Source organism: Telmatherina bonti (assembly GCF_933228915.1).
Source record: "Telmatherina bonti genome assembly, chromosome: 3".
In the NCBI taxonomy this organism is placed as follows: domain Eukaryota; kingdom Metazoa; phylum Chordata; class Actinopteri; order Atheriniformes; family Telmatherinidae; genus Telmatherina; species Telmatherina bonti.
The window spans coordinates 1,495,763-1,517,126 of record NC_136621.1 but is presented as its reverse complement, the minus strand read 5'-3'; the positions used below and the strand labels follow the sequence as shown (position 1 = coordinate 1,517,126).

Sequence of the window (21,364 nt, the reverse complement as noted above, 5' to 3'; positions counted from 1 at the left end):
GTGTCCCAGTGGTGTACTGGTCCCTCAGGAAGTACGAGCAGCCTCAATTTTTAGCCCTTTTGTTAAAAACAAACTAAAGTTACCCAGAAAAACACGGTTTCAGAAACAGTAAAATGAGACGGTTTAGTTTCCATCAGTTCGCTCTTTGTCACATCATTTCTGCTCTTTGGTTTCAGGGAGGACAGTTATGAAAGGACTAAACCAGGACTGGTGAGAGACAGGCTCATAGACATATTTATCTTTATTATGTCTATGTTCAGGCTGAAGTTAATGCAGCTGATGGCTAACTGCACCAGAGCAGCATCACAACCTGAGCTGAGCTGCTGTAGCCACAGGTGTAGGTGTAGTTTGTACCTGTCACAGCATCACGGGGTTAGAAGAGAGTATGCTCCGAATACCCTGGATGACACAGATACTTTCATTCTGAAAGGATGTGCCTACTGACACGGTCGCAAATCTGTGGACAGTAAATGCTGCAAATGTTCCTTTTCTTTTCTGTGCACTTTAAATTCAGTCGTTTCTGAGGTATTGTACAGTTTTCCTTCCCAATGGGCACCAAAACAAATAGCTGCACATTTCCATATTTTATGTCAAATTAAAAACTGTTTCTATGCAGTTTAAAAACAAAATATCGTTTCATTTCACATGAAAACACCTTTAAAGTACATTTTTAAGAACGTCATTATTGTTTACCATCTTCTAGATATTTGATTACAGGTAATAAAATTGTTATTACACAGACTATTTTAACATTAAAAGCCAAATTAAAACGTGATAATTTGTCCTCTTTATTTCAGAGTATTGTTCTGGCATCTGGTCATTTTATTTCATTGGTTTTTGTATTTTAAGGCAAGTTTATGAGTCAAACCATGAGGAGAGAAGCAGCAGCAGATTGTAGCTGTTAATATTTCACAGCATTAAGTTCAAACCATCCTCTGACCAGAACCCCAACATGAACACACGTCTTGGTGTGAACGGTGAGAAAGCAGCAGAGGTTGCTGGCGGCGCCGCTGAACCTCTCTCCGTCTGCAGGAGATGTTGACTCAAACTTAGACATGTGGTCGTCGCACAGTGACAGACTCACAACCTGCAGAGATCCAAGCGGAGGCAAAAACATGAGCGGCAAACTTTTAAATAAAGAGTTTATTATTTGATATATCATATGCATTTTCATATACCTGTTATAATACCAGTAAGTCAAAAATAATAATCATATAATATTTGTATATATAGATATATAGAAAACTAATCCAGTACTCTACTTTTTACTTGGACTTTACTTCCTTGTAAAAAACCAGATGGAGAAACGGACCTTCTCCCCAGCTTCAGTATAGGCGCTTGGAGGGAGAAAAGAATAGAAAACAGAAAGATGACACCTGAACGTTGCATCTGGTAGAACTAGAACACCTGGCAGCAGCTAGGAACGTCCACCATCCTGCTTTCCGACACCTGTTGGTTGTCTTCGTGTTGAGCTGAAATGGCGGAACGTTGTACGAGGAGGGGAGACGACGGCGATCATCTGAGAGGCAGGACATTAGATTACAGCAGTCTCATGACACACTTTGCAGACGATGACTAGCTGGGAGAGCAGAAAACGGGGAGACTACGGAGCAGCACTGCGGGGAACATGTTCTCTTCAGAACAGCAGGATATAGAAAGTTTGCTGTGCTTCTTCACCGACCATCTACATTTTGTAAACACAGAGTAGCAGCACCAGTCCCAGCGTCCTTCCTGTCCAGTGTCTCTGCAGGAGGCAACCACGCCGATCCGCTCCGATCCAGTCCGCCACGGCAGTCCTCGGGATCCGCCGCCTGAAACGCCCAGCCACCCGCTCAGACTCTGGGTATGTAGAAATGAAAACATGGAGGCAGGCTGTCTAAAGGACTGTGGACACGGAGGATGCCAGGGACCGCAGACCATCAGAAGTCATGGAGGGCTGAGGCTTTCCCTGGAGTCCGTCCAGGCCAGAGAGGCTGGAAGGTCGCCCCACCGCTGCACCTCCTCCTCAGAGAGGTGTGGTTTGCCGAGTCGTCAAGAGGAAGCGTCGAAGCTGCAGGAAAAGAAAAGCAGACAGACGAGAGGGGTTTTCATTTCCAGCGATTTGGTGGTGATTTAATGAACCCGAAGGAAAACGGCCAGAACAGCCGCTTCAGGCCGGCGTGTTTTCCCCAGCTGTCACTGGATTGTGGATTAATTCAGTGTGTGAATCTACAGCAGCATTTAGCATCAGGCTGCTGGTCAGACATACTGGTTTCTGGTTCTGTGTTGCCTGCTGATAAAGGCAGAAATCATCTTATTTCACTGCAGTTCTCTGATTAATCACCTCTGAGCTGAAACCTGAGACAGCCAGAGACACGTTTCCACAGGCTTCATGGGCCCTAAAACCACCGAGATGCTCCGCAGCTAGCTGCCGTTTGCTCTCGTCCGTCTTCACTTCGCTGGACTTCATTTAGCAGTTTATGCTAACAGGACGAAGAAACGCACAAAAATAAAAATCTCACGAGAAATTCAGACAATTGTCATGTTGACCTGAAAACATGCGTTTTTACTTCCACGTAACTGTGCACGTTCCTCTGTTCAGTTGGGTTTTAGGGCAGGACTTTAACACATTAATAACGATTAATAAATTACACGTTAAAAAAATTGGCAAATTTAATGGCATCGTGCGTTCCAAACAACATGGACCATTTGCTGGTGCTGAGTTTCCTGGTGCAGGATTACCCTGATGCACGCACTGGAGCTCGGCCAACTCATCGGCCGGCTCCGGCGCAGCTCGGGGAACGCAGCGTCGCCAACTCATCGGCCGGCTTCGGCGCAGCTCGGGGAACGCAGCGTCGCCAACTCATCGGCCGGCTCCGGCGCAGCTCGGGGAACGCAGCGTCGCCAACTCATCGGCCGGCTCCGGCGCATCTCGGGGAACGCAGCGTCGCCAACTCATCGGCCGGCTCCGGCGCATCTCGGGGAACGCAGCGTCGCCAACTCATCGGCCGGCTCCGGCGCAGCTCGGGGAACGCAGCGTCGCCAACTCATCGGCCGGCTTCGGCGCAGCTCGGGGAACGCAGCGTCGCCAACTCATCGGCCGGCTCCGGCGCAGCTCGGGGAACGCAGCGTCGCCAACTCATCGGCCGGCTCCGGCGCATCTCGGGGAACGCAGCGTCGCCAACTCATCGGCCGGCTCCGGCGCATCTCGGGGAACGCAGCGTCGCCAACTCATCGGCCGGCTCCGGCGCATCTCGGGGAACGCAGCGTCGCCAACTCATCGGCCGGCTCCGGCGCAGGTCGGGGAACGCAGCGTCGCCAACTCATCGGCCGGCTCCGGCGCATCTCGGGGAACGCAGCGTCGCCAACTCATCGGCCGGCTCCGGCGCAGCTCGGGGAACGCAGCGTCGCCAACTCATCGGCCGGCTCCGGCGCAGCTCGGGGAACGCAGCGTCGCCAACTCATCGGCCGGCTTCGGCGCAGCTCGGGGAACGCAGCGTCGCCAACTCATCGGCCGGCTTCGGCGCATCTCGGGGAACGCAGCGTCGCCAACTCATCGGCCGGCTTCGGCGCAGCTCGGGGAACGCAGCGTCGCCAACTCATCGGCCGGCTTCGGCGCAGCTCGGGGAACGCAGCGTCGCCAACTCATCGGCCGGCTCCGGCGCATCTCGGGGAACGCAGCGTCGCCAACTCATCGGCCGGCTCCGGCGCAGCTCGGGGAACGCAGCGTCGCCAACTCATCGGCCGGCTTCGGCGCAGCTCGGGGAACGCAGCGTCGCCAACTCATCGGCCGGCTCCGGCGCAGCTCGGGGAACGCAGCGTCGCCAACTCATCGGCCGGCTTCGGCGCAGCTCGGGGAACGCAGCGTCGCCAACTCATCGGCCGGCTCCGGCGCAGCTCGGGGAACGCAGCGTCGCCAACTCATCGGCCGGCTTCGGCGCAGCTCGGGGAACGCAGCGTCGCCAACTCATCGGCCGGCTCCGGCGCAGCTCGGGGAACGCAGCGTCGCCAACTCATCGGCCGGCTTCGGCGCAGCTCGGGGAACGCAGCGTCGCCAACTCATCGGCCGGCTTCGGCGCAGCTCGGGGAACGCAGCGTCGCCAACTCATCGGCCGGCTCCGGCGCATCTCGGGGAACGCAGCGTCGCCAACTCATCGGCCGGCTTCGGCGCATCTCGGGGAACGCAGCGTCGCCAACTCATCGGCCGGCTCCGGCGCAGCTCGGGGAACGCAGCGTCGCCAACTCATCGGCCGGCTCCGGCGCAGCTCGGGGAACGCAGCGTCGCCAACTCATCGGCCGGCTTCGGCGCAGCTCGGGGAACGCAGCGTCGCCAACTCATCGGCCGGCTCCGGCGCAGCTCGGGGAACGCAGCGTCGCCAACTCATCGGCCGGCTCCGGCGCAGCTCGGGGAACGCAGCGTCGCCAACTCATCGGCCGGCTCCGGCGCAGGTCGGGGAACGCAGCGTCGCCAACTCATCTTTAACTTTAACTTAGTGATGAATGTTTAAAACAAACTTTGTCGTTCCAGTTTTCCATCACAGGTCAGAAGTCCTGAATCTTGGCACCAGACCAGTTTGAAGGTCTGGTCTTCCCATTAAACTGAGAGCTTATCGTGAAAGTTGTGGCCATCGATGCCAAGCAGTCTCTCCTTCACCTGCCTTTAGATTGATTCTCTTCGCTTTGTTAGAAGGATGTGCCGCTTATTGAGTCGCTTTACTGAAACTCTTGAGACGTTTTGAACCTTTTAAGGACCACGAGGCCTGCAGTTATACAGCCAGTTTATCTTTTCACATCAGGCTGGAGCTCAGATCCGTCTGCTCAAACACCATGACGTGCAAACTGAGGCTTCCCTGTGAAGCGAATGCTTTTCCCAGTATAGTGCCTGGCATGATTTCATTGTTTTAAAGCTAGCACACCTGGTGCAGCATTTAGCTGAACTGGTTGAGCATCCGCCCCGTACGTAGAGATTACAGCTGCTGAATGCAGCCGAATCCTGGCCTGGTGCCCTCTGCTGCATGTCGTTCCCTGCTCTCTGACCCTCTTTCCTGGCAAGCTGCTGCCAAACGGATCCAAATAAATCCTCAAAATCCTCTTAAAAAATCTATTGTACACCTGATTTCTTTTATCGTCTTCTGCTGCTTCTATTCTGAACATTTTAAGCTCCTAAAATGCTCACAGGACTGAAAGTACATTCAGTAACTTCCATGTTCAGTCGCCACTGCTAGAAACACACACACACACATACACACACACACACACACACACACACACATCCTCAAAGCTACAGATTATATTTTCTATGGGTGGGACTTTTTAAAATTTTTTTAATTAGAACTGATGCATCACAAAAACACGGTAAAAAAACTGTGCAGAGCGTTTGTCAGTGCACGATTTCCCGGTACACCGATGCACCGCCAGACCTCTGCTAATAACCCAGCAGCTTTGGGGCATAAGCTGGCCAGTTTTCAGACCCCTACAGCAACTTTTTCCGCCGTTATGTGGAAACAGGTCTTCTCTGTCCAGTCTGTCATCATGCATGTTCTTAATCTGCAACAATCATATCTGGAGTCAAAATTATTCTGGGTTTTTTTTTTATGTAAATCAGGTCTTATGAGATAAAAACAAAATGGATTTTAAAATTCAGTTCAACTTTATTTATATAGCGTCAAATCACGGCAATGCCATCTCAAGACGCTTTACAGACAGAGGGGAAAACATAATGAAGGCCAATTCATAACAGCCTATATAAGGAAACCAACAGATTGAGTTGAGTCCAACTCAATCTCCCATCCTGAGCAAGCACACTGGCAACAGTGGGAAGGAAAAAACTCCCTTTTAACAGGAAGGAAACCTCCGGCAGAACCCGGCTCAGGACAGGCAGCCATCTGCCTCTGCTGTGTGGGGGGAAGAGGACAGAAAGACAACAGACAACAGGAACTGCTACTCCCGGCCAGGAGACCTGGAAATAAGTGGAAATAAATGTGGAAACAAGTTGACTAAAAGCAAACGTTTGTTTCATATTAATGCTTTATAAAACCGTTGAATTGAGGACGAGTGTAGCTAATTGTTTCTGTTAAAGGCACTACAGAACTTTCCCCGTCAGCGCCCCCTATGGACGGACAATCCATCCTGCATCCTACCCGACCTGGTAGCTCTCTCCAGCCAGCAGAACATCTCACCATGACTCCTTTTCTCTTCTTTAATCTTTTAATCTTCCTGCGTCTCTTTGCTGAATCAAACATCCAGTTCCTTTATTATACCGTGAAGCGAAACGTTGCGTCGCGGATGTAAATGTTGTATCGTGTCCGTTTCTCAGCCTCGGGACGCTGCTGGGCAGCAGCGGTTCCAGATATACACCTGATAGATGTCCCTGTGGCGTCAAACACGTCTGGAACCCCGAGTTTTATGGTCAGAAAGTTACGAGATGTGTTTTTAAAAACTGTAAACGGTTTCCAAACAGTTTCCTGACTGCATGTTCACATATGATGTATGTGGTATTTTATCAACACTGATGCCAATAATCAATACTGCAGAGAAACTAATAAATGATCTCAGCTTCACTCAGAACTGATGAAGACAAACAGCTTAAGGTTTATTACACCATAAATTACAATAAATAAGTAAACTATATATTTCATGTATTGGAATTCAGTTCTTTAATGAGATTAATTCTAAATATCGAGCAAATCTTTTGTATTTTATGTTTTATAAGCAGTGAAACGAGCCGCGTCAGTTTGACCCGGGAGGACAGACGAGGCTTCCATGTGTGACTGTTAGCTGTATGAAAAGAAGTCGCCAGCGTCAGCGAGGGGAAGACGGGCATTTCTGCAGGTTTTGTGTTGCTTTTCAGTGACGGATCATTTTGTTCCTGCTTGTGTGTGTCCTCCACCACAGCGGAGAGCCGAGGGACAGCAGAGGACCTGACTTCAGCCTTGTTTCTTTTCTCTGAGCTTGCAAATCCTCTCCTGACACACAGCACACCGCCTTCTGGTCCTCCTGAGCCGCTTCTGAAGACGTTCAGAGAGACCGGACATGGTGGGAAGAGCAAGAATGTGCCCGTTGGAAAAGGTTACGATGCGTTTTAGGTCCAGCCCGCTGTCCTGCAGACATTACTCATCTACTGCACCAGAGCTTACAGTGACCCTGCAGTGACCCTGGATCAAACACACGGCCGTTTGTTGGTAACCTGCTTATTTACAGGAGAATAAAGTGCAAATATATCTGCGTTCAACACTCTCACCGCTGATCACATTTCATGTAAATCCCTCCAAACCAGCACAAAGAGAACAGGTTTTAAGATGGCAGCTGAAGGAGCGCTGCGAATAATGGAGCTAATTACAGGATTATGCACCCCTGTGGAAAGAACAAACAATGACCTTCATTTGCCCGTTTTCTGCTCTCAGACTCCAGTTAACACAAAATGGCTTCATGGAGAAGAAAGGAGGTGGCGAGAGGTCCTTACCTGTCCCATAGCTTGACATTCCTACAGTTGTTGCTGCAGCAGCCGGCAGATATCAGAGCTGTGGGAAAAACAGAGGGGGGGGGGTTAAATGTGTTGTTTTAACGAAAGAAAAAAGCCTCGTTAATACGATAAGTTCAAGCCGACAGACTCAGGAACATCCTGATGGACTACCAGCTTCGCATGTTACGCAAAATGGCTAAAAATGAAGGCCAGAAGACGAAGCGTGGCGCTGTGGGAAACACCTAGCGAGGTGAGACAGATGGACCGTTCTGAAGACGGTCATGAAACCATCACACGCAGTCGGAACCAGTTAACAGGCGAACATCTGGGAAACGTTGGACTCATGTCCACAAAGTCGATCTAACCTCACAAGAATACATGAATCCCTTCTTCTAAGCAGCCTGAACAACATACGTCACAGTGGCGTTGTGAGGAAGGAGCAACAGTCATGGAGGCCTCCGCTTCAGCCTGGGGGGGGCACATGGGGGCCTGTCGTTTAAGCAGGATCAGACCACACAACAGCCAGAGTCATGGTGGATGAAAAAAGCCCCTCTTTCCCCTTTATCCAAATCTTCCTAAATGTGTTTTTATGCTGTACTCCAGAGGTTTTTCATTAAAGCGAGCCATCAGGCTTAGGTTGTCGATAGATTGTCTTTTCTCTTCAACCGATGAATTTAAGTCTCTTCATAAGTCAGAAAGACGCGCCAGCTGGCTCTACGTTGCAGGGAAATGCCTGAAAACAAAATAAAAGCTCAATGTGCAAACACAGATGGCCAGAGCGGCAACAAGCCTAATAACCATAACTACCCAAACCCTGACTACCCAAACTACCCTAACAACTCTAACTACCCTAACTACCCTGACTACCCTATTAACCCTAACTACCCTAACCAACCCTAACAACCATAACTACCCAAACCCTGACTACCCAAACTACCCTAACAACTCTAACTACCCTAACAACCATAACTACCCTAACCCTGACTACCCTAACTACCCTAACAACCCTAACTACCTTAACTACCCTAACAACCCTAACCAACCCTAACAACCATAACTACCCTAACAACCCTAACTACCCTAACAACCCTAATTACCCTAACTACCCTAACCAACCCTAACTACCCTAACAAACCCTAACTACCATAACTACCCTAACAACCCTAACTACCCTAACAACCCTAACTACCTTACTTACCCTAACTACCCTAACCAACCCTAAGTACCTTAACAACCCTAACTACCCTAACCACCCTAACAACCCTAACTACCTTAACTACCCTAACTACCCTAACCAACCCTAACTACCTTAACCAACCCTAACCAACCCTAACTACCCTAACCAACCCTAACAACCCTAACTACCCTAACCAACCCTAACTACCCTAACTACCCTAACCAACCCTAACTACCCTAACCAACCCTAACCAACCCTAACTACCCTAACTACCCTAACCAACCCTAACAACCATAACTACCCTAACAACCCTAACCCCCCCTAACCAACCCTAACTACCCTAACCAACCCTAACCAACCCTAACTACCCTAACCAACCCTAACAACCATAACTACCCTAACAACCCTAACCAACCATAACTACCCTAACCAACCCTAACTACCTTAACTACCCTAACCAACCCTAACTACCCTAACCAACCCTAACCAACCCTAACTACCCTAACCAACCCTAACTACCCTAACCAACCCTAACTACCTTAACTACCCTAACTACCATAACCAACCCTAACTACCCTAACCAACCCTAACCAACCCTAACTACCCTAACTACCCTAACCAACCCTAACAACCATAACTACCCTAACCAACCCTAACAACCATAACTACCCTAACAACCATAACTACCCTAACCAACCCTAACAACCATAACTACCCTAACAACCATAACTACCCTAACCAACCCTAACAACCATAACTACCCTAACCAACCCTAACAACCATAACTACCCTAACAACCATAACTACCCTAACAACCCTAACTACCCTAACCAACCCTAACAACCATAACTACCCTAACAACCCTAACTACCCTAACCAACCCTAACAACCATAACTACCCTAACAACCCTAACTACCCTAACCAACCCTAACTACCCTAACCAACCCTAACCAACCATAACCAACCCTAACTACCCTAACCAACCATAACTACCCTAACCAACCATAACTACCCTAACCCTAAGAAGGACAAATGACCAGCATAATGCCCAGAGAATGAATTAGAATAAACAACCTGTTTTTCCTGTTTTCTGTAAAGTAATGCAGTTGGAAATAAATAATCACACAGATTATGAGTTATTATGAGTAGAAAAGCATCTTTATGTAAACATTTGGACTGGTCTCAGAAACGGTGGTGCTGCATCATAGAATAGATTTGCATTTCTCTTTATGTACTGTACCGTTTTAGCTGTGTCTAAAAACCTCCAGCATCCAGAAGCAGAGCGCCGATGGAGCAAGTGGTGACTGAGGAAATGAAAATGATGGAATTAATCAGCAGCATGACGTCCATCTCCTGATAAATGTTACTACTATAATAAAATCTACAGTTACAGCTCAGTCGGATGATTACAGACCACGCTCAGCAGGTTGGTGGGGACTCACTGTGACCTGTTTGTGGAGGGATATTCCTGTGGTGGAGGAAACGGATCTGTTATTTTTAAATGACAAAATGAAAAAGACACCTGAAAAATCTGACAAACGCCATCACTGTAATTTTATCGTTCTTTCAATGAACTGAACAAAGAAACAAAGTGACCCTGTTCAAACACTCCAATGTTTGTAAAAGTTCTCCGGATTGTTTATACGATTTACAGGATGAGTCCAAGAAGCTGAAAGATTTTATGAGTGTCTAAATATTTGTAAAAAAAATCCTAAGTTGTACGTGAGAACGGTAAATGAAGCACATTATTCCAAATTCTCATTCCTGATTCATCACATACTCATGTTAACGTTGATGCAACTTATACTTTTCGTATAATGAAAAGATTCATTTCATGACTTTCTGAAGCAAAAGGCACTTTTACTTTACTATCAAGATCACCTGTGCAGGTAAATTATCCAGCAGCGACAGAAGCAGCAACATGGGAAAATCACCGCGTCTTATTTCCTTCTCCAAAATGATCCCAGATTGTATCTAACGTTCCAAATTATCATTAACTAATAACTGACTTGGCTTACGACTTTGCTTAAAGCGCAAGGTGTCACTAATTTGGCTTTTTGTAAGAAAAAATCAAGTATCACTTTCATAAATACGGATTTAACTGAAGTTTAATTAAATCCACATGAAAGTAGCTTAGAATGATGTATTTATAAATACAGAGGTGGCGCCTAGCAACCATGTTGCATCACCGTCTTTATAAACGGCAGCTGAAACGGGACAAACGTTTTAGACAACACAGGATTTAGCTGTGAAACCTGTGTTGTCGGAGGAGAAACGAGCGGAGACCACCGTGGATCAATCAGCCTGATGTTTTCCACTGAAACGGAAGAGCATCCAGACGCTTTGCCCCGCCAGAGGAAAGAAAATATCCAAGAAAAAAAACAGAAATAACCAGGAGGAAGGAGGGTGTAGACTGTGTAACGTTCTAAATAACCAGGAGGAAGGAGGGTGTAGACGGTGTAACGTTCTAAATAACCAGGAGGAAGGAGGGTGGAGATGGTGTAACGTTCTAAATAACCAGGAGGAAGGAGGGTGGAGACGGTGTAACGTTCTAAATAACCAGGAGGAAGGAGGGTGGAGACGGTGTAACGTTCTAAATAACCAGGAGGAAGGAGGGTGTAGACGGTGTAACGTTCTAAATAACCAGGAGGAAGGAGGGTGGAGACGGCGTAGCGTTCTAAATAACCAGGAGGAAGGAGGGCGGAGACGGTGTAACGTTCTAAATAACCAGGAGGAAGTAGGGTGTAGATGGTGTAACGTTCTAAATAACCAGGAGGAAGGAGGGTGGAGACGGTGTAACGTTCTAAATAACCAGGAGGAAGGAGGGTGGAGACGGTGTAACGTTCTAAATAACAAGGAGGAAGGAGGGTGTAGACGGTGTAACGTTCTAAATAACCAGGAGGAAGGAGGGTGGAGACGGTGTAGCGTTCTAAATAACCAGGAGGAAGGAGGGTGTAGACGGTGTAACGTTCTAAATAACCAGGAGGAAGGAGGGTGGAGACGGTGTAACGTTCTAAATAACCAGGAGGAAGGAGGGTGTAGACGGTGTAACGTTCTAAATAACCAGGAGGAAGGAGGGTGGAGACGGTGTAACGTTCTAAATAACCAGGAGGAAGTAGGGTGTAGATGGTGTAACGTTCTAAATAACCAGGAGGAAGGAGGGTGGAGACGGTGTAACGTTCTAAATAACCAGGAGGAAGGAGGGTGGAGACGGTGTAGCGTTCTAAATAACCAGGAGGAAGGAGGGTGTAGACGGTGTAACGTTCTAAATAACCAGGAGGAAGGAGGGTGTAGACGGTGTAACGTTCTAAATAACCAGGAGGAAGGAGGGTGGAGACGGTGTAACGTTCTAAATAACCAGGAGGAAGTAGGGTGTAGATGGTGTAACGTTCTAAATAACCAGGAGGAAGGAGGGTGGAGACGGTGTAACGTTCTAAATAACCAGGAGGAAGGAGGGTGGAGACGGTGTAACGTTCTAAATAACCAGGAGGAAGGAGGGTGTAGACGGTGTAACGTTCTAAATAACCAGGAGGAAGGAGGGTGGAGACGGCGTAGCGTTCTAAATAACCAGGAGGAAGGAGGGTGGAGACGGTGTAACGTTCTAAATAACCAGGAGGAAGGAGGGTGTAGACGGTGTAACGTTCTAAATAACCAGGAGGAAGGAGGGTGTAGACGGTGTAACGTTCTAAATAACCAGGAGGAAGGAGGGTGGAGACGGTCTAACGTTCTAAATAACCAGGAGGAAGGAGGGTGTAGACGGTGTAACGTTCTAAATAACCAGGAGGAAAGAGGGTGGAGACGGCGTAGCGTTCTAAATAACCAGGAGGAAGGAGGGTGGAGACGGTCTAACGTTCTAAATAACCAGGAGGAAGGAGGGTGTAGACGGTCTAACGTTCTAAATAACCAGGAGGAAGGAGGGTGTAGACGGTCTAACGTTCTAAATAACCAGGAGGAAGGAGGGTGTAGACGGTGTAACGTTCTAAATAACCAGGAGGAAGGAGGGTGTAGACGGTGTAACGTTCTAAATAACCAGGAGGAAGGAGGGTGTAGACGGTGTAACGTTCTAAATAACCAGGAGGAAGGAGGGTGTAGACGGTCTAACGTTCTAAATAACCAGGAGGAAAGAGGGTGGAGACGGTGTAACGTTCTAAATAACCAGGAGGAAGGAGGGTGTAGACGGTCTAACGTTCTAAATAACCAGGAGGAAGGAGGGTGTAGACGGTGTAACGTTCTAAATAACCAGGAGGAAGGAGGGTGTAGACGGTGTAACGTTCTAAATAACAAGGAGGAAGGAGGGTGGAGACGGTGTAACGTTCTAAATAACCAGGAGGAAGTAGGGTGTAGATGGTGTAACGTTCTAAATAACAAGAAGGAAGGAGGGTGTAGACGGTGTAACGTTCTAAATAACCAGGAGGAAGGAGGGTGTAGACGGTGTAACGTTCTAAATAACCAGGAGGAAGGAGGGTGTAGACGGTGTAACGTTCTAAATAACCAGGAGGAAGGAGGGTGGAGACGGTCTAACGTTCTAAATAACCAGGAGGAAGGAGGGTGTAGACGGTGTAACGTTCTAAATAACCAGGAGGAAAGAGGGTGGAGACGGCGTAGCGTTCTAAATAACCAGGAGGAAGGAGGGTGTAGACGGTGTAACGTTCTAAATAACCAGGAGGAAGGAGGGTGTAGACGGTCTAACGTTCTAAATAACCAGGAGGAAGGAGGGTGTAGACGGTGTAACGTTCTAAATAACAAGGAGGAAGGAGGGTGGAGACGGTGTAACGTTCTAAATAACCAGGAGGAAGTAGGGTGTAGATGGTGTAACGTTCTAAATAACAAGAAGGAAGGAGGGTGTAGACGGTGTAACGTTCTAAATAACCAGGAGGAAGGAGGGTGGAGACGGTGTAACGTTCTAAATAACCAGGAGGAAGGAGGGTGTAGACGGTGTAACGTTCTAAATAACCAGGAGGAAGGAGGGTGTAGACGGTGTAGCGTTCTAAATAACCAGGAGGAAGGAGGGTGGAGACGGTGTAACGTTCTAAATAACCAGGAGGAAGGAGGGTGTAGACGGTGTAACGTTCTAAATAACCAGGAGGAAGGAGGGTGGAGACGGTGTAACGTTCTAAATAACCAGGAGGAAGGAGGGTGGAGACGGTGTAACGTTCTAAATAACCAGGAGGAAGGAGGGTGGAGACGGTGTAACGTTCTAAATAACCAGGAGGAAGGAGGATGGAGACGGTGTAGCGTTCTAAATAACCAGGAGGAAGGAGGGTGGAGACGGTGTAACGTTCTAAATAACCAGGAGGAAGGAGGGTGTAGACTGTGTAACGTTCTAAATAACCAGGAGGAAGGAGGGTGTAGACGGTGTAACGTTCTAAATAACCAGGAGGAAGGAGGGTGTAGACGGTGTAACGTTCTAAATAACCAGGAGGAAGGAGGGTGGAGACGGTGTAACGTTCTAAATAACCAGGAGGAAGGAGGGTGTAGACGGTGTAACGTTCTAAATAACCAGGAGGAAGGAGGGTGGAGACGGTGTAACGTTCTAAATAACCAGGAGGAAGGAGGATGGAGACGGTGTAGCGTTCTAAATAACCAGGAGGAAGGAGGGTGGAGACGGTGTAACGTTCTAAATAACCAGGAGGAAGGAGGGTGTAGACTGTGTAACGTTCTAAATAACCAGGAGGAAGGAGGGTGTAGACGGTGTAACGTTCTAAATAACCAGGAGGAAGGAGGGTGTAGACGGTGTAACGTTCTAAATAACCAGGAGGAAGGAGGGTGGAGACTGTGTAACGTTCTAAATAACCAGGAGGAAGGAGGGTGTAGACGGTGTAACGTTCTAAATAACCAGGAGGAAGGAGGGTGTAGACGGTGTAACGTTCTAAATAACCAGGAGGAAGGAGGGTGGAGACGGTGTAACGTTCTAAATAACCAGGAGGAAGGAGGGTGGAGACGGTGTAACGTTCTAAATAACCAGGAGGAAGGAGGGTGGAGACGGTGTAACGTTCTAAATAACCAGGAGGAAGGAGGGTGGAGACGGCGTAGCGTTCTAAATAACCAGGAGGAAGGAGGGTGGAGACGGTGTAACGTTCTAAATAACCAGGAGGAAGTAGGGTGTAGATGGTGTAACGTTCTAAATAACCAGGAGGAAGGAGGGTGGAGACGGTGTAACGTTCTAAATAACCAGGAGGAAGGAGGGTGGAGACGGTGTAACGTTCTAAATAACAAGGAGGAAGGAGGGTGTAGACGGTGTAACGTTCTAAATAACCAGGAGGAAGGAGGGTGGAGACGGTGTAGCGTTCTAAATAACCAGGAGGAAGGAGGGTGTAGACGGTGTAACGTTCTAAATAACCAGGAGGAAGGAGGGTGGAGACGGTGTAACGTTCTAAATAACCAGGAGGAAGGAGGGTGTAGACGGTGTAACGTTCTAAATAACCAGGAGGAAGGAGGGTGGAGACGGTGTAACGTTCTAAATAACCAGGAGGAAGTAGGGTGTAGATGGTGTAACGTTCTAAATAACCAGGAGGAAGGAGGGTGGAGACGGTGTAACGTTCTAAATAACCAGGAGGAAGGAGGGTGGAGACGGTGTAACGTTCTAAATAACCAGGAGGAAGGAGGGTGGAGACGGCGTAGCGTTCTAAATAACCAGGAGGAAGGAGGGTGGAGACGGTGTAACGTTCTAAATAACCAGGAGGAAGGAGGGTGTAGACGGTGTAACGTTCTAAATAACCAGGAGGAAGGAGGGTGTAGACGGTGTAACGTTCTAAATAACCAGGAGGAAGGAGGGTGGAGACGGTCTAACGTTCTAAATAACCAGGAGGAAGGAGGGTGTAGACGGTGTAACGTTCTAAATAACCAGGAGGAAAGAGGGTGGAGACGGCGTAGCGTTCTAAATAACCAGGAGGAAGGAGGGTGTAGACGGTGTAACGTTCTAAATAACCAGGAGGAAGGAGGGTGTAGACGGTCTAACGTTCTAAATAACCAGGAGGAAGGAGGGTGTAGACGGTGTAACGTTCTAAATAACCAGGAGGAAGGAGGGTGGAGACGGTGTAACGTTCTAAATAACCAGGAGGAAGTAGGGTGTAGATGGTGTAACGTTCTAAATAACAAGAAGGAAGGAGGGTGTAGACGGTGTAGCGTTCTAAATAACCAGGAGGAAGGAGGGTGTAGACGGTGTAACGTTCTAAATAACCAGGAGGAAGGAGGGTGGAGACGGTGTAACGTTCTAAATAACCAGGAGGAAGGAGGGTGTAGACGGTGTAACGTTCTAAATAACCAGGAGGAAGGAGGGTGTAGACGGTGTAACGTTCTAAATAACCAGGAGGAAGGAGGGTGTAGACGGTGTAACGTTCTAAATAACCAGGAGGAAGGAGGGTGTAGACGGTGTAGCGTTCTAAATAACCAGGAGGAAGGAGGGTGGAGACGGTGTAACGTTCTAAATAACCAGGAGGAAGGAGGGTGTAGACGGTGTAACGTTCTAAATAACCAGGAGGAAGGAGGGTGGAGACGGTGTAACGTTCTAAATAACCAGGAGGAAGGAGGGTGTAGACGGTGTAACGTTCTAAATAACCAGGAGGAAGGAGGGTGGAGACGGTGTAACGTTCTAAATAACCAGGAGGAAGGAGGGTGTAGACGGTGTAACGTTCTAAATAACCAGGAGGAAGGAGGATGGAGACGGTGTAGCGTTCTAAATAACCAGGAGAAAGGAGGGTGGAGACGGCGTAGCGTTCTAAATAACCAGGAGAAAGGAGGGTGTAGACGGTGTGGCGTTCTAAATAACCAGGAGGAAGGAGGGTGTAGACGGTGTAACGTTCTAAATAACCAGGAGGAAGGAGGGTGGAGACGGTGTAACGTTCTAAATAACCAGGAGGAAGGAGGGTGGAGACGGTATAACGTTCTAAATAACCAGGAGGAAGGAGGGTGGAGACGGTATAACGTTCTAAATAACCAGGAGGAAGGAGGGTGTAGACGGTGTAACGTTCTAAATAACCAGGAGGAAGGAGGGTGTAGACGGTGTAACGTTCTAAATAACCAGGAGGAAGGAGGGTGTAGACGGTGTAGCGTTCTAAATAACCAGGAGGAAGGAGGGTGGAGACGGTGTAACGTTCTAAATAACCAGGAGGAAGGAGGGTGGAGACGGTGTAACGTTCTAAATAACCAGGAGGAAGGAGGGTGTAGACGGTGTAGCGTTCTAAATAACCAGGAGGAAGGAGGGTGGAGACGGTGTAACGTTCTAAATAACCAGGAGGAAGGAGGGTGGAGACGGTGTAACGTTCTAAATAACCAGGAGGAAGGAGGGTGGAGACGGTGTAACGTTCTAAATAACCAGGAGGAAGGAGGGTGTAGACGGTGTAGCGTTCTAAATAACCAGGAGGAAGGAGGGTGGAGACGGTGTAACGTTCTAAATAACCAGGAGGAAGGAGGGTGGAGATGGTGTAACGTTCTAAATAACCAGGAGGAAGGAGGGTGTAGACGGTGTAGCGTTCTAAATAACCAGGAGGAAGGAGGGTGTAGACGGTGTAACGTTCTAAATAACCAGGAGGAAGGAGGGTGTAGACGGTGTAACGTTCTAAATAACCAGGAGGAAGGAGGGTGTAGACGGTGTAACGTTCTAAATAACCAGGAGGAAGGAGGGTGTAGACGGTGTAACGTTCTAAATAACCAGGAGGAAGGAGGGTGGAGACGGTGTAACGTTCTAAATAACCAGGAGGAAGGAGGGTGGAGACGGTGTAACGTTCTAAATAACCAGGAGGAAGGAGGGTGTAGACGGTGTAACGTTCTAAATAACCAGGAGGAAGGAGGGTGTAGACGGTGTAACGTTCTAAATAACCAGGAGGAAGGAGGGTGGAGACGGTGTAACGTTCTAAATAACCAGGAGGAAGGAGGGTGTAGACGGTGTAACGTTCTAAATAACCAGGAGGAAGGAGGGTGGAGACGGTGTAACGTTCTAAATAACCAGGAGGAAGGAGGGTGGAGACGGTGTAGCGTTCTAAATAACCAGGAGGAAGGAGGGTGTAGACGGTGTAACGTTCTAAATAACCAGGAGGAAGGAGGGTGTAGACGGTGTAGCGTTCTAAATAACCAGGAGGAAGGAGGGTGTAGACGGTGTAGCGTTCTAAATAACCAGGAGGAAGGAGGGTGTAGACGGTGTAGCGTTCTAAATAACCAGGAGGAAGGAGGGTGTAGACGGTGTAGCGTTCTAAATAACCAGGAGGAAGGAGGGTGGAGACGGTGTAGCGTTCTAAATAACCAGGAGGAAGGAGGGTGGAGACGGTGTAACGTTCTAAATAACCAGGAGGAAGGAGGGTGGAGACGGCGTAGCGTTCTAAATAACCAGGAGGAAGGAGGGTGGAGACGGTGTAACGTTCTAAATAACCAGGAGGAAGGAGGGTGTAGACGGTGTAACGTTCTAAATAACCAGGAGGAAGGAGGGTGTAGACGGTGTAGCGTTCTAAATAACCAGGAGGAAGGAGGGTGTAGACGGTGTAACGTTCTAAATAACCAGGAGGAAGGAGGGTGGAGACGGTGTAACGTTCTAAATAACCAGGAGGAAGGAGGGTGTAGACGGTGTAACGTTCTAAATAACCAGGAGGAAGGAGGGTGTAGACGGTGTAGCGTTCTAAATAACCAGGAGCAAGGAGGGTGTAGACGGTGTAGCGTTCTAAATAACCAGGAGGAAGGAGGGTGTAGACGGTGTAACGTTCTAAATAACCAGGAGGAAGGAGGGTGGAGACGGTGTAACGTTCTAAATAACCAGGAGGAAGGAGGGTGGAGACGGTGTAACGTTCTAAATAACCAGGAGGAAGGAGGGTGGAGACGGTGTAACGTTCTAAATAACCAGGAGGAAGGAGGGTGGAGACGGTGTAACGTTCTAAATAACCAGGAGGAAGGAGGGTGGAGACGGTGTAACGTTCTAAATAACCAGGAGGAAGGAGGGTGTAGACGGTGTAACGTTCTAAATAACCAGGAGGAAGGAGGGTGGAGACGGTGTAACGTTCTAAATAACCAGGAGGAAGGAGGGTGTAGACGGTGTAACGTTCTAAATAACCAGGAGGAAGGAGGGTGGAGACGGTGTAACGTTCTAAATAACCAGGAGGAAGGAGGGTGGAGACGGTGTAACGTTCTAAATAACCAGGAGGAAGGAGGGTGGAGACGGTGTAGCGTTCTAAATAACCAGGAGGAAGGAGGGTGTAGACGGTGTAGCGTTCTAAATAACCAGGAGGAAGGAGGGTGTAGACGGTGTAACGTTCTAAATAACCAGGAGGAAGGAGGGTGGAGACGGTGTAACGTTCTAAATAACCAGGAGGAAGGAGGGTGTAGACGGTGTAGCGTTCTAAATAACCAGGAGGAAGGAGGGTGTAGACGGTGTAACGTTCTAAATAACCAGGAGGAAGGAGGGTGTAGACGGTGTAACGTTCTAAATAACCAGGAGGAAGGAGGGTGTAGACGGTGTAGCGTTCTAAATAACCAGGAGGAAGGAGGATGGAGACGGTGTAACGTTCTAAATAACCAGGAGGAAGGAGGATGGAGACGGTGTAACGTTCTAAATAACCAGGAGGAAGGAGGGTGGAGACGGTGTAACGTTCTAAATAACCAGGAGGAAGGAGGGTGTAGACGGTGTAGCGTTCTAAATAACCAGGAGGAAGGAGGGTGTAGACGGTGTAACGTTCTAAATAACCAGGAGGAAGGAGGGTGGAGACGGTGTAACGTTCTAAATAACCAGGAGGAAGGAGGGTGTAGACGGTGTAACGTTCTAAATAACCAGGAGGAAGGAGGGTGTAGACGGTGTAGCGTTCTAAATAACCAGGAGCAAGGAGGGTGTAGACGGTGTAGCGTTCTAAATAACCAGGAGGAAGGAGGGTGGAGACGGTGTAACGTTCTAAATAACCAGGAGGAAGGAGGGTGGAGACGGTGTAACGTTCTAAATAACCAGGAGGAAGGAGGGTGGAGACGGTGTAACGTTCTAAATAACCAGGAGGAAGGAGGGTGTAGAAGGTGTAACGTTCTAAATAACCAGGAGGAAGGAGGGTGGAGACGGTGTAACGTTCTAAATAACCAGGAGGAAGGAGGGTGGAGACGGTGTAACGTTCTAAATAACCAGGAGAAAGGAGGGTGGAGACGGTGTAACGTTCTAAATAACCAGGAGGAAGGAGGGTGGAGACGGTGTAACGTTCTAAATAACCAGGAGGAAGGAGGGTGTAGACGGTGTAACGTTCTAAATAACCAGGAGGAAGGAGGGTGGAGACGGTGTAACGTTCTAAATAACCAGGAGGAAGGAGGGTGGAGACGGTGTAACGTTCTAAATAACCAGGAGGAAGGAGGGTGGAGACGGTGTAGCGTTCTAAATAACCAGGAGGAAGGAGGGTGTAGAAGGTGTAACGTTCTAAATAACCAGGAGGAAGGAGGGTGGAGACGGTGTAACGTTCTAAATAACCAGGAGGAAGGAGGGTGGAGACGGTGTAACGTTCTAAATAACCAGGAGGAAGGAGGGTGTAGAAGGTGTAACGTTCTAAATAACCAGGAGGAAGGAGGGTGTAGACGGTGTAGCGTTCTAAATAACCAGGAGGAAGGAGGGTGGAGACGGTGTAACGTTCTAAATAACCAGGAGGAAGGAGGGTGGAGACGGTGTAGCGTTCTAAATAACCAGGAGGAAAGGAGGGTGTAGACGGTGTAACGTTCTAAATAACCAGGAGGAAGGAGGGTGTAGACGGTGTAGCGTTCTAAATAACCAGGAGGAAGGAGGGTGTAGACGGTGTAACGTTCTAAATAACCAGGAGGAAGGAGGGTGGAGACGGTGTAACGTTCTAAATAACCAGGAGGAAGGAGGGTGTAGACGGTGTAACGTTCTAAATAACCAGGAGGAAGGAGGGTGTAGACGGTGTAGCGTTCTAAATAACCAGGAGGAAGGAGGGTGGAGACGGTGTAGCGTTCTAAATAACCAGGAGGAAGGAGGGTGTAGACGGTGTAACGTTCTAAATAACCAGGAGGAAGGAGGGTGTAGACGGTGTAGCGTTCTAAATAACCAGGAGGAAGGAGGGTGGAGACGGTGTAACGTTCTAAATAACCAGGAGGAAGGAGGGTGGAGACGGTGTAACGTTCTAAATAACCAGGAGGAAGGAGGGTGGAGACGGTGTAACGTTCTAAATAACCAGGAGGAAGGAGGGTGTAGACGGTGTAACGTTCTAAATAACCAGGAGGAAGGAGGGTGTAGACGGTGTAACGTTCTAAATAACCAGGAGGAAGGAGGGTGGAGACGGTGTAGCGTTCTAAATAACCAGGAGGGTGGAGACGGTGTAACGTTCTAAATAACCAGGAGGAAGGAGGGTGTAGACGGCGTAGCGTTCTAAATAACCAGGAGGAAGGAGGGTGTAGACGGTGTAACGTTCTAAATAACCAGGAGGAAGGAGGGTGGAGACGGTGTAGCGTTCTAAATAACCAGGAGGAAGGAGGGTGTAGACGGTGTAACGTTCTAAATAACCAGGAGGAAGGAGGGTGGAGACGGTGTAACGTTCTAAATAACCAGGAGGAAGGAGGGTGGAGACGGTGTAACGTTCTAAATAACCAGGAGGAAGGAGGGTGTAGACGGTGTAACGTTCTAAATAACCAGGAGGAAGGAGGGTGTAGACGGTGTAACGTTCTAAATAACCAGGAGGAAGGAGGGTGTAGACGGTGTAGCGTTCTAAATTACCAGGAGGAAGGAGGGTGGAGACGGTGTAGCGTTCTAAATAACCAGGAGGAAGGAGGGTGGAGACGTTGT

At 48.6% G+C, this 21,364-nt stretch overlaps 1 protein-coding gene across 1 annotated transcript in view; it reads right to left on the bottom strand.

The window, feature by feature from the left end:
- Nucleotides 1-1,948: 1,948 nt before the first annotated feature.
- Nucleotides 1,949-21,364, bottom strand: part of LOC306771772 (uncharacterized protein) — a gene marked incomplete at its 5' end in the record, with an annotated part of 81,376 nt that continues 61,960 nt past the window's right edge. The window contains 2 exon segments of the mRNA XM_079261089.1: nucleotides 1,949-2,050; nucleotides 7,442-7,499. Coding sequence (XP_079117215.1) covers nucleotides 2,032-2,050; nucleotides 7,442-7,499 — 77 coding nt within the window. The 3' untranslated portion in view covers nucleotides 1,949-2,031.